The sequence below is a fragment of the Meles meles genome, chromosome 3, assembly GCF_922984935.1.
Source record: "Meles meles chromosome 3, mMelMel3.1 paternal haplotype, whole genome shotgun sequence".
In the NCBI taxonomy this organism is placed as follows: Eukaryota; Metazoa; Chordata; class Mammalia; order Carnivora; family Mustelidae; genus Meles; species Meles meles.
In genome coordinates this window covers 37,969,725-37,987,507 of record NC_060068.1, presented here as the reverse complement: position 1 = coordinate 37,987,507, position 17,783 = coordinate 37,969,725, and the positions used below count along the sequence as shown (strand labels likewise).

Here is a 17,783-nt window from a genome sequence, read left to right as displayed (position 1 = left end):
GGGGCCGGCGCCAAGGGAAGCGGAAACATCTCCAGCCCCGAGCCCGCTGGTCAGAGAGGCGCCTGCGCACTACGCGGCGCGCGAGTACGTGGTTCGCAGACTCCTTCCGGAGGATTGTTGCTGTGCAAAAGCGTAGTTGCGGGATTAGTAGTCAGGGCTCCGCGGCATGTTCCACGTAGAGGACCAACTGACAACTCCAACTTTCACCGTTGGGTTGAGTTCCCCCGGCCACCACAGTGCCTCTTCAGCGACGCCCCCCCGGCGTAAACCCCGCCCCCTGAACACGCTTGAGCCACCACTTCCGCCTTCGCCTTCCACTGAGCAAGATGGCTGAGGAGTCGGAGTCAGCGCTGCAGCTTCCTCCCTCAACCGCTGCTGAAGGCGAAGGACCTACGGAGGTATCCCCAGAAACAGCCACTCCGGAGCCCCCTTCTTCCGCTGCGGTCTCCCCGGGCACAGAGGAGCCTGCCGGCGACACCAAGAAAAAAAGTAATTTTGAGGCAGTTTCTTTCCAGGCAGAGGCGGGAGGTTTAGATTGCGTCGGACTGGGTCCCTGGCGGCCAATAAAGGAGCAGACTTTCGAGGAGGCTGGGCCCAGTCGTGGCTTTGGACCTGTGAGGAGAGAGGAAGTATGGTTTTCGGCTTTCGGGACCTTTGAGTTGAGTAGCTCTGGGGAGAGCGGTCTCCGGACGCACTCTCGCGGTGTGGTGTGGGGTCCTTGACCGCCACAGTATTTCCTACACTGCGTTCCCCTCCTCCTTTGAATTGGCCATACTGCGGGCCCGTTGGAGGTGGGGGCTGAGTGGGATCTCGGGTAGCTCCAGGAGCTTAACAGGGGATGTAATTACTTGATTAATGGCTTAAGGGTAAGTTAGGGATGGTCCTTGGCAAGTCTGGATTAGAAGAAACGCCTTCCGGCTAGTTCGCCTGATATCAAATGCCTGTGAATTCACTCCTTGTACCAAAAACAAATTTTATCAAGTTTGAAGAGTGTCAAGAGAAAACCAAAGGCATAGGCTCTCCTCCTCCGCCCCAGCCCCAAACCACCCCCAAAGGTTTGGAACCTTTATAAGCGAGTCATTTCATTGCTTGAATTAGTCCTCAAACCCTTCATTGCTTGGGAATTGGTTCACCATTGATGGAGAATCCTAAGGAAGTCACTTGGCTTTGAGCATCCTCTGTAGAGTTGCCTCTGAGAAAATCATCGCATCAGCGATTACGATTCGGATGGGTTGACCCTAGGCCTCGGTTTTTCTCAGTCCAGAGTTTTAAAATCTAGGTATGGCATGTTTTCTAGTCCGTGATCTCACAGCCTTTCGATAAAACATCAGTTTCTGCTGCTTTTGGAGAATGGTCTCCTGGCACCCGCTCCGCTTGACGTCAGACCGGCTCTACCTTTGGGGGGGAAACTTACTCTGTCATTTCCACATGATGCCCTAATAGAGTAACAGAAACCTGTGACGATTTCTGTAAAGAAGCACTAGAGTCCTTCAGAAGAATTCCATGATTTTTACAGATTCCTGTTCTTTTTTTTTTTTTCATTTTACTATAAGCAGAAACAGACTTCAAAGGTTTTTTTTTTTTTTTTAATATTTATTTATTTAACAGAGAGACAGAGAGAGCACAAATAGGCAGAGAGGCAGGCAGAGAGAGGAAGCAGGCTCCCGCTGAGCAGAGAGCCTGATGTGGGGCTCGATCCCAGGACCCTGAGATCATGCCCTGAGCCGAAGGCAGAGGCTTAACCCATTGAGCCACCCAGGTGCCCCCAAAGGTTTTTTGTTGTTGAGGGGTTTTGTTTGTTTGTTTGGGGGAGGGGAGCTAGAGTTGGCTTTGACAGCCTCAGTCAAAAGCTTACTACTTGACCCTGAAGATAGTTGAGTAAAACAGAGGCAAAAATAAATAAATAAATAAATAAATAACCCAGATACGGCTTCAGGTTATATGGCATGTTTTCTCTGGTCAGCTTAGTTTTATTTTTCTTTAAACCACCATTGAGAAATGATGTTTTCATTTTCTGGCTCTTCGGAGCATTTGAGTTTGCCTCTGTGATGAAAAACTTAGTTTCTAGCTGTTGAATATCTACCCTGAAGTTGTCCTTTTTTGAAGATCTCTTCTGAGGGAAGAAGCTTCAGTATTTCATATGCTCCAGCTTTAGTTTATAAGGTGCAGAAGACTACAGATTCCTGAAGCTGACCAAGGTTGTTGGTCCTTAGGAAATAAATAGGATTACTTGGGAGAGCTTTTGAACTTACCAGTGCACTACTTCCAGGAGATTCTAACGTAATTGTTATGGATTCATGTATTCTTGTAAATCTGATTCTAATGTAGAGCTATGGTTGAGAACTCTAAGCAAATCACCTTTAGAATTTAAAAAAAGAAAAAAAGTTAGAGCTATAACTACTGTAAGTAACTTTCCTAGCTTCTTGCCTTCCCGCTCTTCTTCCTTCAGTAGTATATATAGCTCACAATATTTTCTGCCTCACTTTACTGAAATACCCAGTTACAGTTGAGTTATCGATAGGTCCCAAGGGTTAAGGGAGGTATGGAAGCTGAGTCAACCAAAATCTTCTCTGTTATCTCCCAATTCATTTATATTTAAATAACTGAAGCTGTAATTATTAAATGGAGAAAGGAAGATAAACTTTAGCTGGAAGATAAATTGTATGTGTCCTGTGTTCTGGATTCCTTCATTCTAGGGGCAAACCTTGAATAAACTGCAGAGACCTGGTGGGAATCTCAATGTTTAAGACCAAGGAAAGAGACAAGGAAGATGTAGTAGGATAGAGCTGACTTTAGGGGGCAGCAGTACACTATTTTGCTTCCAGTGTTAACTCTTGCTTGTAGATACCTGGATTTTTTTTTTTTTTTAAGATTTTATTTATTTGTCAGAGCGTGCGCACAAGCAGGGGAGCAGCAGGCAGAGGGAGAAGCAGGCTCCCCGCTCAGTGGGTAGCCCAATGGGGGACTCGATTCCAGGACTCTGGAATCATGACCTGAGCCAAAGACAGACCCTATAACCACCTGAGTCAGCCAGGCATCCCTGTCTAGATATTGAAACTTGATTTCTGTATCTGAAGTCTTTTGGCTCCTAGTTGTATTTTCTTTTTAATACTTTTTATTAGTTTATAAAGTTTATTGTGGAAAACTTGGTGGTTACAAAAAGCACAAATAAAATCAAGTGATCATCTCTAATGTCACTACTGAGAAGTAGCATTTTGATCCATAGTCCACATTTCTGTGAATATGTGTTTATGGTGGTTTTAATTTTAATTTTAATCCTATCGTACATGCTGTTTTATATTTAGTACATTTTGATAACTTTGTCACACTGTTAAGTATGTGTTTATAATGTTTCTCTAGTGGCAGCCTAATAATCTTAGGGTTCAGTAAGTATGAGTTAGGAGCTGATACTGTTCTAAGTACTTTATGTGTATTAACTAATTTAATCCTCAAAACCTTGTGAGGTAGATGATACCCTCATTTTACAAATGGAGAAACTGGTACAGTGTGATTAAAAGCTTGTCCTTATATATAAAACCTAATAAGTGACAGAAGCAGGATTTTGAACCCAGGGAATTTAAAATTATGTGCTTTACTGTATTACATAAATTCTATCATAGAGTGTAATATCCTTTATTTAACCTATCTTCTAAATATCCTTGCTGGGTATTTAGGTTTACCAAGGTTTTTTTTTTTGTTTTTTTGTTTTTTTCTGTAAAAGTAAAATCTTCAACAAAGGTAAAATCCTTTTAAGTGACTCTTCACATCTCATATTTTTCTTAGACTAGATTCCTAGAAGTGTTACTGAGTTAAAGTATATCTTAAAGTATTTGGATATCTATTACCATAATATTCTCCAGAAAGGGTGTACAATTCTGCTTTCCCAACAGTAATACTGTCTACATTGTTATTATTATAATTTTACTAGTTTGGCCGTTGAAAAAGGACATAACATTATCTTATATATTTTTTCTTATTTTCTTCTGTACTATCTTTTCCTCTTCTATCTTCATTTCTTCTCTTTGGAATTGCCTGTTACGTGCAAATGAATTTTAAAGGTCAGTTTCATGGGGAGGTCTTTGTGGGACGGTAGGGTCAAGGGGAAAAAATCCACAAAAGCATGATGAGAAAGAATATTACCTAACATTTGTACATCTTAGACATGCCTCCAGTATCATAAATACATAAACTGTGTGTCAATTAAAGGTTTAAGTTTTCTGAAGTCTTTTATATCACGTTTACTTTGGATGGTTCAGTGTAATTGCCAGTGTTTTTTTTTTTTTCTTTGACAGTTGATGTCCTGTTGAAAGCTGTGGGAGACACCCCTATAATGAAAACAAAGAAGTGGGCTGTAGAGCGAACCCGAACCATTCAAGGACTCATTGACTTCATCAAAAAGTTCCTTAAGCTTATGGCTTCTGAACAGTTGGTATGAAAGTAACAGTGGTCATTTCTCTACATAAATTCACAGTAGTTCCTAGGCAACTATGAATAACTGTTGTACACAGAAGTGAGTATGGAGCCACATATGTTCCTTTAGTAATGTCTGTATTTCTTTTGTTGATGGAATTTCTGTACTTCATCGAATTCTCTGGGGAACTCAGAAATGAAATGATTTTTGGATTTGCTTTTACAGTGCAGATTGCTTTTTAAACTACTGTATTGGGGGTTTTTTTCCCTCAGTCACTGAAAGCTCATGCAGAAAGATCTCTCTTAGAACATGAGTATAGAGAAGTTATGGGTTTTTTAAACTTTGTTTTTTAATATCAGTGTTCCTTCCCAGTCTTCTTGAGGTAAGCAGTATATTTTTTGCAATGTCATGGAAGAACTAAGGAAAATAACCTATTTCATAATACAGTACATGGTAAACACTTTGTGCTGGCAGTTGTGAGGAGTAATATTTTAAATGACACTGGTTTTTGACTTGGTATCTCACTACAGAATTTTAAATGGCTACATGTATTTGTTGTTGTTTTTTGTCACATGTTATAAGTAATATATCAGACACCTTTATCTGCAGATCACAATCGCGGTCAGTACTAACACAGGTAGTATAAGTAGTAGTTGGTAAATGAAGAATCAGTAGGTATTTTTAAAATACAAATTAAGATTTGTATACATTAGTGTTAGAGAGTTATAGTTGTTTATGAACTTAAAAGTAAGAATAGATAAATTGAGTGAATTAATTTATTAAAGTGGTATGTGTTGGAATTTCTTTCTGTCATTGAGGGGGAAGAAACTGACCTAAGAGTTCGGCTGTATGTGACTCTCATGAAGGTTATAGGTACAAAAGTAAGTGCCAGGGTAGGTCAATAAATAGAAGGTGTTTGAGGCAGGAATAGCATAGAGCCAAAGAATCTTCCAGAGGAAGTTGCCTTTATGATCAGTTAGAGTGAGAAAAGCGTGTTTTACAAGATTGATGTATAGAATTTAAAGAAATGCCAAGGATGCATGGCAGATTATAATGTCATCCACATGCTTATGGTAGCTAAAATCACGGGAGCAGAGGACTTTCTAGCATCCAAGACTAAATGGAAACCTGAGGGGACTGAGGACACAGACTTGGGAGAAATGAGCAGAAGCTGTCTGTACGAAGGATACAGCCCAAAGAGTTGGTGAAATAGAAAAGAGTACCAAAGAATCAAAGTATCAAAGAAGAGTACCAAATAATTAAGGCATTACTATCAGAAATTTCTGAATAGAAGATGAAATAATGCCATGTCCCATGTTAGAGTCTTGACTCTTTGTGTTGCCTGTATTCAGTAATCTGAAAACACTTGCTTGATACCAATGTGTATTAGCTTGTACCATGTAAAACTGCCATCAGTCAACCATTATAACAGATAAAAATAGCAATTTCATATGGTTCAACTTCACACCTTTGTAGTGAATCTGATTAGTTCTTTCCATGGAAGCAATAGGAAACAAACAAACGTAGAATCATTTTGTCACTTCCCTTGACTGAACTAGAACTCACATCTGATTTTCATTTAACTGTACCCCACAGTATTTTAAGCAAAATGGATGTTAAAGAAAATACAATGCTAGGGTTTCAATGAAGATAGTGGTGTCAGAGGCATGATTGGATCTTCACATTACCACAAAAATGTCAATTAGATAGCAAAACCAAAAAACAGTTGATGAGTATTTATAACAAATCTAGTTGAGGGAGTATCCTCATGAACCCTAAAATGCATGGCATCACCAAATGTGCTGAAAGAAGCGACAGGTTTGGCACCTGGCAGCACTGAGAGAAGGAGAGCCTAAAATAGCCAGCGTGTATTCACTGGGAAATAGAGCAGGCCATAAGTATGGTGGCTGAAATTGAGAGGATTTGTTCCTCTGCAGTAGCAGGTGATTAGAATGCTTCTGCCCCAAGGAGGGCTGAAGGGGCTGGGGCAGTCTAGCCCCAGAAAGCTCTCCAAACAGACTCAGTAGGGCTCTGTCGCAGGACAAGACCCCACACTGAGGAGGAACTTCTAGAAGTGAAACAAAATTGAACACATTAGTAACATGAAAGAAGGAGGAAAGAGAATTACCAGGTCAAAGTGGAGAGAAAGAGTAGAAAGCTAAAGTTGAAGAAACCACGTATAAAAATAAGCAATGGAGGGGCCCCAGGGTGGCACAGTTGGTTAAGCGGCTGACTCTTGGTTTTGGCTTGGGTCCCAGTCTCAGGGTCCTGTGATCGAGCCCCATGTCAGGCTCTGCCCTTAGCCCAGAGTCTGCTTGAGATTCTTTCTTCCTATCCCTCACACCCTCCCACTCGTGCTCTCTCTCTCAAGAGAGTAAATAAGTAAATCTTAAAAAAAAAGGGGGGGGGGGGGCAACGGAGAAGTATCAAGGTTAAATCCCATACAATGTTAGAAGAAAGAAAAATAATATTCCTGAAGACAGTGAAAGCATGCCAAAAAGATGTGCCTGTGATACAGGTCAATAACTAACTTAATATTTCAGAACAAGCTAAAAGACATTAAGAAAATGATAAAAGATGTGAAAGAACATCAGAAATCAGCATTAGGAAAACTCAATTGAAGTGACACAGCTCAGGAAAAGAATTATAAATTAAATTATTCTGGAAATGGAGATTTAAGTAGGAGAAACATAAGAGCAAATAACCAATAATGCCTGAGAAAAAATAGAAGGCAAAAAAACCCGTTTTTTGGGTTTGTTTGTTTGTTTTTCCCTAGGAGAGGGGCAAAAGGGAGAGGGAGAGAGAATCTTAAGTAGTCTCCAGGCCCAGTGCAGAGCCTGACTCAGGCTCGATTTCATGTCACTGAGACGAAACAAAGAGTTAGATGCTTAATTGACTGAGGCACCCAGGAGTCCAATAAAGGCCAGTTTTTTTAATCAGAAAGAAAGGTAGGGATGCCTGGGTGGCTCAGTGGGTTAAAGCCTCTGCCTTCAACTTGGGTCGTGATCCCAGGGTCCTGGGATCGAGCCCCACATCGGGCTCTCTGCTTAGCAGGGAGCCTGCTTCTTCCTCCTCTCTCTCTCTCTGCCTGCCTCTCCCCCTACTTGAGATCTCTGTCAAATAAATAAATAAATAAATAAAATCTTTAAAAAAAAAGGAAAGGAAAAGATAAAAAATATTTCAGAAAAGGAGGCAAATAATTGAGTATGAATAAAGGACAGTGAACATATGGATAACAGGAGTCCAAAAAGGCAAAAGAACAAAGTAAATATTTAAAAGTATTAAGGGAAATTTCTTAATAAGAATTGGAACTACAGGGGCGCCTGGGTGGCTCAGTGGGTTAAAGCCTCTGCCTTCAGCTCGGGTCATGATCCCAGGGTCCTAGGATCGAGCCCCACATCGGACTCTCTGCTCTGCGGGGAGCCTGCTTCCTCCTCTCTCTCTCTCTGCCTGCCTCTCTGCCTAGTTGTGATCTCTCTGTCAAATAAATAAAAATATTTAAAAAAAAAAGAATTGGAACTACATATTGAAAAATTATCTGACCATATCAACCAAGAATAATAAGCACCAAGAAGTATTCTGGTGAGATTAACTAGGTTTGAAATTAAACAAACAAACAAACATAAAAAAAAAACCTCTACTTTAGACACATAGGGAGAAAAAGAGAACATGACTTTAAAAGAAAATTATCATCAAATGTTGATAGCAAAGTTATAAAGAAAGAAATTGAGGTAAGAATTTTCTATGCAACAAAGCTGGCTTTTATTTATTTGTTTATTTTGTCGATAGTGGGGGCACACATGACCGAGTACATGCAAGCTGGGGAGAAGCTCAGGGGGATGGAGAAGGAGAGAATTTCAAGCAGACTCCATGCTGGAGCACAGAGCCTGACTCAGAGCCGTTAGCAAGATCCTGAGATGATGACCTTAGCCAAAACCAAGAGTTGGATGCTTTACTGACAGAGCCACATAGGCACCCCAAAAACTGACTTTCAATAGACATAAACTATTAGCAATGTGCAAGAACTTGGAATTATTGCCATGAACCCTTCCTGAGGGAGCTACTACAGAAAGTTTCATAAGGATGAAATCAAAGACTGGCAATTTAAAAACAAAATCATTTTTGAAAATAATTTTATCTTCCCGTGTTGTAGTATTGAGCAAAAGATTACATCATGAACATTTTATTTTCATGGAATTTTAAATTAGGTGTATTGCTTTTCTTTATTAGTCGCTTTCAATTGCTAACTCCTGTTAGCACAAACCATGTTGAGTTCCTGTAGTTCTCTACTACATCTACTCTACTATCCCCTCAACACTCAACAGTCCTTACTTTTGCCCATTTGCCTCCAAAGCCCTTATTATTCTCTTCACCTAGTAAATCCTGTTTATTTCTCAATTTTCCCCTTCAGGAAACTTCCCTGACCTTTCTGCTAGGCTGAACTGATGCCACATCTCTGTGCACTGTATACCTTGTCACAGGCACTTTCCCCATCTGTATTCTTTTGTATTTGTGTATCTGCCTCTCCATTAGATCAACAACTCGTTGAGAAAGGAGATCATAATAATCTTCATAGTTCCACACTTTGTGCAGTTTCCAGCACATAGGAGACACTCAGTGACTTTGCTAAAATAAACAGTCATCGAGAGCCCTTCTTCTAATTTAAAATGTACCACGACTAAAATCTCTGTCCAGTCAAACTGCCAGGAACTAAACACAAATTATTATGTATGTATTATAGGAAATTCACATTAAAATGCACACTGATTTCTGTTAAGTTCCCGAGTTTTTATGTTAGAACATTACTCAGTCTTAACCATTATAATGACGCATGGACTATTTTGAAATAATTTAATCATTATAACTAGTGTCTGTTGAGTACATATACCAGGCATTGATCCATGATGTGTCCTATCTCATTTTATCTTTCCCAGCAGCCCTGTGAAGCACAAGTATTGTTATTTTTCGCATCTACAAATAGGGAAATAGGGTGAGAAAGGTTATTTGTATTTGGAGCCAAAATTCAAACCTAGAGCTATCTCTTAGTTTCTATTCTTAATTACACTGCCTTAGGGAGACATGGAAGCAATATTTATTCTTGTTACGGCTGGTAACCCATGTAGTATCTCTCAAGCAACTATTCCAGTGTTGTTTATTTTTTTTCTTTAATTTTTTTTAAAAAAAGACTATGTTAAGCCAAGGAAATTTTAGCCTTAGAATTTGATTACAAAGGAAAATTGAGTATGTTACCTGCTAATAATGTGTTTTGTTTTCTAAAAAAGAAAATTATCAAAAGCCACTTTGACACTGTGGCCTTTCATTTTAGGGTCTTCAAAAAATTTGTTTTGTTTTGTTACTGGTTTTTTTAAAAGATTTTATTTATTTATTTGAGAGAGAGAAACAGATTTCCAGCTGAGCAGGGAGCCTGATGCAGGGCTGGATCCCAGACCTGAGCTGAAGGCAGACGCGTAACAGACAGAGGCGCGCAGGTGCTCCCAGAAATGTTTTAAGTACTAGAAATGTTTTAGTAAAAATAGATCAAACTGAATCATTGAAGAGTGAATCCTTTAAAGAACAAGGCTATGTTATTTTTTTACTTCAGTTATGTTACTTTTTTTGAAGGTGACTTAGTAGTGGTACTCTGCCTGAAGTCCAATACCTTTGAGAGTTTTCCCAGGTGACAACAAGGTATATATCTCCAACCATGTTTGTCATCTCCCTCCCCCGCTCCCAGCAAAGTACACATAGAGCTCAAATATTAGATTTCTTGATTTGGGGCTATGTATAGAATTTGATCAGAAGAAATTCTGTCTTTAATTATAAGTGGGAAAATGAGTATTTCCAGTAATTACTTTCTTGAATGAACCTTGAATGCTATTTGTAAAGAAATATTTGAAAGTTTCTTAGTTATAAAAAGTTGAGAACCACTATTCTAGGACCAGAAATTCTGTTACTTTTAGTCCTCCAGAGAAAAGATGTGATCGATCTTTGAGAGATCTCATTAGTTAAGTAAGTTACTGGAATTAGAAGGAGTCTAGGGAAGCTTTTTACAATTCTGAAAACAGACTGAAATAGCTGACTGAACCCAGAAAAGTGCAGATTAATCAGGATACCATTAAAAATGAATCCTCTTTTTTTCTTTCTTGCAGTTTATTTATGTGAATCAGTCCTTTGCCCCCTCCCCGGACCAGGAAGTTGGAACCCTCTATGAGGTAATAAACATCAGTGCTTTGATTCCTAATGAAGTACACACATCTGTGTGTATTATGTGATCGTGAACTCAACATTTTAAGAGATGATATGCCATTCTTAGCTGTCATGAAAGGAGAGATTACTTTGTTACATCTAACACTTAGAACATAGGTGGATCTCAGACTATAGTGATGGAAGAATTAAGAAATGAGTAATACCAACAGACAATGATTTTGAATTATAGTAATCCAGATCTGCCTCCGAAGACATTGAAAAGGAAAGCTACATAATAATCATTCATGTGTACGTGCTAGCACCACTACTAGAAAACAGTACATACCTTATCGTTAGAGATGTAGGAAAGGAACAAAATAATATGCAAGCCCACCTATGCCTAAAATGCTAGGTTTTATTAAACATTTATGATTACTGATCTGAATAGGAGAGTAATCTGGATCTGTTAAAAGAAATAGTCTTATAGATAACTTACATGGTGGAGGATATTTTATGATTTATGTAACATTCTTTTCCTTAGTCTCATCTAGGAATAATAATTAAATGGAGTTTAATTTATTGCCTTTTTTTTTTTTCTTTTTTTGTAGTGTTTTGGCAGTGATGGTAAACTGGTCCTGCATTACTGCAAATCTCAGGCCTGGGGATGAAGTACAGAGAAAAAGCTCTTCCTACCCAAATGAATCTTTGCAAAGCAAACAGCTCTGGAAAAAGTTGATACTTGTGAAAAGAGACTTGTGTATGTGCTTTACACGGCATGGATCTACTATGAATCGTGTTTATGCATAAAGAAATCCATAGAGTAGATGGACTCACAAAAATATGATTTGTATTAATACACAAATCATCATAAAAGTTTGGCTTTACAGTATACCCATGAACTACAATTGTCCCAGGTTGGCCACCAAGGAGTTGAAAAAGGAGACTAAGACTGTAGAAAGCTTCTTTTCTACCAATTCTCAGTGACTGAAATCGTTTACCTGTAGAAAGAACACTCTGCTGCTTTTTCCCCCCATTGTGAAAGTTAGTTTTCTGAAGGATTCTTTCTGTGCGTATTCAGGGAAGTTCAATTTGAGGTATGGGTATGCCTTTTCTCATGTACAGTTAGGAAATAGTCCCATCGTCCTCCTGGATTTATGTCTTACACAGTCCAGTAGGGGGCAGCCTAGCTGGCAGAAGGAGTTAAGGAGTTTGGTTTATTCCTTTGTCGGATGATAGTGGAGGAAAAAAGGGATTCCTGCTAATTTCTAGCAAACAACTAGCCAAGAGAGCACGTGTGTTGATACACTGGAAAGCTGCTTTAGAGAATATGCATGGTTTAGAAATGTTTTAATGGGAAACAAGGAATTTTACAAATTCTGGACAATTAAGTCATTCAACTCTTTTCAGTCCTTTTGTTTAAATGATTGTGAGTCCTAATGGTTGTAACTGGTGTTATTTTATGTCGTGTTTTTACAGTGGCAGAAGCACTCAGTAAACCTAGCAACATCTTTTGAGTTTTTTTACAATCTGTTTTTTAAGTTGAAAACACTCAGATGATTGGATAGCCTTAGATTCTATGTATATTTCATGCTATGACTTAAAGTCCCATTTTCCCTGATGCTATTAGACTGGTAATTGAAGTGTGAGTCTGTATTATATCATTCTGTATTGTAATGGTAATGCAGTATTTCAAAAAGCATTCCAATAAATTGAATGAAATGTGCAAGCAGAATCTAAGATGTATACAAGAATTCTGAGTGTTTATTTTCAAAGGTAATAGGAATATATGATTTTGTCAAAAACCTTTGAACTACACTTTTGTCCCTTTAATCCCACAATGTACTTTATGGTTAATGATCTGCCCTGTATTAGCCTTAGGGTATGCTAGGGAACAATTTAGTTTACAGTGAAGAAAATCTTAGGTTAGCTAAATATACATACCTTTTTGTTTGTGTTAAAGATTTTATTTATGAGAGATTGAGAGCATGAACAGAGGGAGCAGCAGAGGCAGAGGAGAAGCAGACTCCCCACTGAGTAGGGAGCCTGATGCAGGGCTAGATCCCAGGGCCCTGGGATCATGACCTGAGCTGAAGGCAGACGCTTAACCAACTGAGCCAGGAGCTGCCATACTTTACCTGTTTTCGACTCTAATAACCTTGAAGAATATATAGGACTTTACATTTTTTTCAAACATTATTTACACTGTTATCTCTTAAATCCTTACCCAAAGGATTTTATCATTCCTTGCTAACTTTGCAACATTTACTTTTAAGCCTGGATCTCACAAGTTATTTAGTGACTAGAAACTAAAATACACTTCACAAATATTTTTGCAGCTATCTGGTTTAACCTGTCTTAATTGTAATTGAACCTGGAGGTTGGAGGACACTGAACCTTCCAGTTATATTTTAAGTTTTCCGTGTTTATGAGAAAATCGATGTCTGCTATATCATTCTTTATCCTACCATGCAACAGTGACCCGGAACCCACAGAACGTAGATAATAATGGAGTACAGTGCTTCTGCTTCTGCCTCTGACTGTATCCATGCCAAGGATCTCATCAGGATTTCCCCATACTTAGGGTCTAAGGTAAGCTAAAAATGTTTATTAGTGATCCAAATAAGATTTGATACTGCGCAGCATCTATGATTTCCTAGACGTTTTACCCTCAAGGGACCTTAAACACCTATTCTACTCAGATTAGAGAACTGAAAGTGCAGACCATGCCTTAGATTGTACGGCATTAGTCAACCTGATTCATCTGTGCGTATCCCAAAATGGGCTGGTCCATGGTGTGCAAGGGGTATGAAAATCAAAATCTCCCTTCCTGCAGCTTGTGCTTCATTTTCCCTTTATACTATCCTGGGTAAGCTTCTGGCATTGGCGAAGGCAGCTGCAGGCCACATAATGAAGGGAAAGTATTGAAAACAATTCAGCAGGTGTAGTCTTACTCTTTCTCTACAACATTAGCTAGCCCACGCCAGATAAAGCACTGTTCCTTGAATGTGCCTTTTCCTGACACCTACTCATGCAGTTGACTTCTGGAAGTGTACCCAGAACTTCCACCGCCTCACATCTTACTTCTCTGCCTAATTCTGATTTTAAATTTACTTAAATCCTGTCTAAATCATTCAGGATACTCTCTGCTTCATAAGAACGCTCACAGTGAACTTCCACTATCACAGCCCTATTGCATAGCGTATTATAAACGTGCATATCACAGCCCTACTGCATAGTTTATTATAAACGTGCATGAGCCTAGGTGGCTCAGTTGGTTAAGTGACTGCCTTCAGCTTAGGTCATAATCCTGGAGTCCCGGAATAGAGTCCTGCATCATGATCCCTGCTGAGCAGGGAGTATGCTTCTCCCTCTGACCCTCCCCCTTCTCATGTTCTCTCTCTCTCTCTCTCTCATTCCCTCTCTCAAATAAAACCTTTAAAATAAAATTAAGTAAACGTGCATATAACAACCTTCCGTGATTGTAATGTGCCTGAAAATATGATCCTTTTTGGTTTTTTATTTGCTACCCACATACAATATTTAGTACATTTTCTTATACATTCATAATCAGTAATTCATTATACATTAAATGAACTTTTTAAATGCAACCTGCAAAATACTTAACGTGGCAAAGCAACATTTAAGAAAATAAATCTTGGGGCGCCTGGGTGGCTCAGTGGGTTAAAGCCTCTGCCTTCGGTTCAGGTCATGATCCCAGAGTTCTGGGATCAAGTCCTGCATCGGGCTCTCTGCTCCATAGGGAGCCTGCTTCCTCCTCTCTGCCTTCTTCTCTGCCTAGTTGTGGTTTCTCTCTGTCAAATAAATAAAAATTTAAAAAAAAAAAGTTCACTATATATTCTATAAAAAAAAATCAAATTTTTATATGGCTTAAGATAAAGGAAAATATTTGCAATGTAAGTATGGTCTTAATTTCTAGTGTGTATGAAGAACTCATACCAGTTGGAGAAGAAAAAGGCAGAAAAATGAGCAAAAAATATTAAAACGCAATTCATAGAAGAAAAGTGTGGGGGTGATGGGCAAAGTCGTGATGGGGATTAAGGAAAGCCCTTGTGATGAGCACCAGGTGACGCATGGAATTGTTGAATCACTGTATCGTACACCTAAAACTATCATACCACTGTTAACTATACGGAAATTAAAATTTTTTAAAAATTTATAATACAGATGCCTACTAAAGCACAAAAAGTGCAGAACCCCCTTACTTACCCAAATAACTATGAGACGCTAATTGTCACCACACTAGCAGTTGTAGAAAGCACGGTGATTGTGAGTATTCGCAAAGTTGTGGGGAGGGAAGTCCCATCATATTGTTGGTGCATGAAATATGAATGGGCACCACATTTTCAAGGGGCAGTTAAGCAAAATCTATCGAAAGTCTTGAAACAGCTCTTATTTGTACCTTCCATTTATTCACTCACTAAGTGCCTATATGCCGTCATCTTTGGTGTATAAGACAAGATCCCTATTCTCAGCACTTTGGTTCTCATTAGTCAGGTTTTTAGATTTAAACTGAAATCTTGAGTGTGTGTTTTTTTTAAGATTTATTTATTTATTTGACAGAGATGACAAGTAGGCAGAGAGGCAGGCAGAGAGAGGGAAGCAGGCTCCCCGCTGAGCAGAGAGCCCGATGCGGGGCTCGATCCCAGGACCCTAAGATCATGACCTGAGCCGAAGGCAGAGGCTTAGCCCACTGAGCCACCCAGGCGCCCCTGAAATCTTGGGTGTTTTTAACTTGAATTTTTAGAAATAATGGAAAGGAAAAAGGTTTGGTACCAGATGCTAGATGTACCTGTTTTCTTACATAATGTTAATGAAAAATAAACCGTGTATTTTTTTTTTTTTAAGATCTTCTCAGGGATCACTTCTTTTTTTTTTTTAATATTTTATTTTTATTTATTTATCTGACAGACAGAGATCACAAGCAGGCAGAGAGGCAGGCAAAGAGAGAGGGAGGAAGCAGGCTTCCCGCTGAGCAGAGAGCCCGATGTGGGGCTCAATCCCAGGACCTGGGATCATGACCTGAGCTGAAGGCAGAGGCTTTAACCCACTGAGCCACCCAGGAGCCCCAACCGTGTATGTTTGAGTAGGTTACAAGAGTCCTTACAAATTTGCAGTTCCGTCCCCTGTGTCCTCACAGCGGATACACGGGCACTGTATGTTGACTGCTCAGAGCCGTCACCATAAAGAAGGCCCTACCATTTTGAGACGGCTCTGTTCCTTACAAAGCTGTCTTACTGTCTTCTCTTCCTCCTGCCTCTTCCAACTATTTGCGTCTGTTCTACTACCTAGATCTTAAGCTTATTTTTCCTCATTCCCACCCCAGTCATCCTAAACCTTCTTAGTCAATGGCAAATCTGTTACAGTCATTGTGACTTTTTTTTTTAAAGGATTTTATTTATTTGAGAGAGAAGAGAGTGAGCAAGAGAGAAAACAGGAGCTGGGGGTGGGGGGCAAGAGAGAGGGAGAAGCAGACTTCCTGACGAGCAGTGAGCCCAACACAGTGGCTCAGCTCAGGGCCCCATCCTGGAACTCCAGGATCAAGACCTGAGCCAAAGGCAGACACTTAACCTATTGAGCTCCCCCTCTCCCCTGGCACCCCTTTGTGGCTCATTCTTGATCCCTCTCTAACAACCCACTTCCAAATCTGCAAATCCTAACAGCTTTACCTTCAAAACCTGTTACAAAAGCAGCCATTTGTCCTCTCTTCTGCCAGTACTCGGGCCAAAGCCAACTGTTATCTCTCACTCAGATGGTTGTTAATAGCCAAATAATTGGCTACCCTTGATCTGCTTGCTCTCTGGCCAAACTCCCTCAGTGATTTACATTGTTCTGTGAGGGCCAATTTGATTTGTAGTCCCTACTCCCACTCACTGCTGCCCATATCTGTGTTCATCAAACACTTAATATTTCCTCCCTGGGCTTTTGCATTTAACCGTTTACCTGTAAACTTTCCCCAGACGGCTACAAATCGCACTAACTTCCTTCAGTCCCTGCTGAAATTCCACTTCATCAGGGAAGTGTTCCCCTGAACACCTTTAATGACAGATCTTACCACCCTCTCTATCCCGCTTCTCCTGATGTTTTTGTCTCCATTATACATTTGTGTACATTATGTGTCCATTTCTCCGCACATACTGTAATATTCACTAGCGTGTTTGTCTTCCTCTACCCAACTCCAGAGCATAAGCCCTATAAGCTTCATTTTATGAAGAGTGCCTAGCATATAGCACGTGCTTTTAAAAAAATGTGTTGAATGGGGCGCCTGGGTGGCTCAGTGAGTTAAAGCCTCTGCCTTTGGCTCAGGTCACGATCTCAGGGTCCTGGGATCGAGTCCCACATCGGGTTCTGCTCAGCGGGGAGCCTGCTTCCCCTTCTCTCTCTGCCTGCCTCTCTGCCTGCCTCTCTGCCTACTTGTGATCTCTCTCTGTCAAATAAATAAATAAAATATTTTAAAAAAATAAAAATGTGTTGAATGGATGGATAGACCATTATTTCCAGACCTTTAGTAACTCTTGTTCCCTTCTGTGGATATTTACCCTAAGTCAGTGTCTGAAAATGTAATAATCATTGCCCTGGGCAATGCCGAGTACAGTGGAAATACTACTTCCTTGGGTCTAGGTATTCTGCTTTTTGTTAATAGAGCCTATGATGCCAGTCATTTTCCTCTTATTCTAATTTCTTCTTTCTCTTCCCCCCTCCTTTTCAGCAGTGTAACTGTTCCGGGAAGAATTCAGGTGTCCTTTGCACAGAAACCAAAAACAATTGAGAGAAGTCTTCTGGATTTGAATTCACTACCCCAGGATCCCTAAAGAAAACCAAGCAATCGAATTACTCTAGACAATTACTTCTGTTTTTCCTAACTTTGCCCTTCATGCATACACAGGGCACTGAGGGGGATATAAAAATAAAATGTAAGCAGAGACTGTCCTAAAGGTTCTGTGTGTCACATTATGATTCTCATAAGCAACTATTACATGCTCTGATGTAGTAAGTGCCCTAAGAAGGATTCTGGTTATCACCCCAGTTCAGGGGGAAATACAGTTCACTCGAAAGAAAAGCATTTGAGCTAAGACCTTAAGGTAAGATTTGGATATACGGAAATGGTCTAGAATCTAGTCACGAGAAGAAGCTTAATCCAAAGAAATGGATTGGGTAAACACAAGAT

At 39.8% G+C, this 17,783-nt stretch overlaps 1 protein-coding gene across 1 annotated transcript; it reads left to right on the top strand.

Moving 5' to 3' along the window:
* The first annotated feature begins 126 nt into the window (after positions 1 to 126).
* On the top strand, positions 127 to 12,340 carry ATG12 (autophagy related 12). The gene is made up of 4 exons (XM_045999359.1): positions 127 to 489; positions 4,293 to 4,429; positions 10,561 to 10,623; positions 11,206 to 12,340. Exons 1-4 carry the CDS (start codon positions 327 to 329, stop codon positions 11,263 to 11,265), a joined length of 423 nt encoding a protein of 140 aa, XP_045855315.1. The 5' UTR covers positions 127 to 326; the 3' UTR covers positions 11,266 to 12,340.
* Positions 12,341 to 17,783: the final 5,443 nt, after the last annotated feature.

What these genes read in the sequence shown, in the direction of transcription:
- ATG12 (XM_045999359.1), top strand. Translation starts at nt 327, where the DNA reads ATGGCTGAGGAGTCGGAGTCAGCGCTGCAGCTTCCTCCCTCAACCGCT. An exon ending in CGGCGACACCAAGAAAAAAA is followed by an intron (nt 490 to 4,292) that starts GTAATTTTGAGG and finishes TTTCTTTGACAG; the next exon opens with TTGATGTCCTGTTGAAAGCT. An exon ending in AAGTTGGAACCCTCTATGAG is followed by an intron (nt 10,624 to 11,205) that starts GTAATAAACATC and finishes CTTTTTTTGTAG; the next exon opens with TGTTTTGGCAGTGATGGTAA.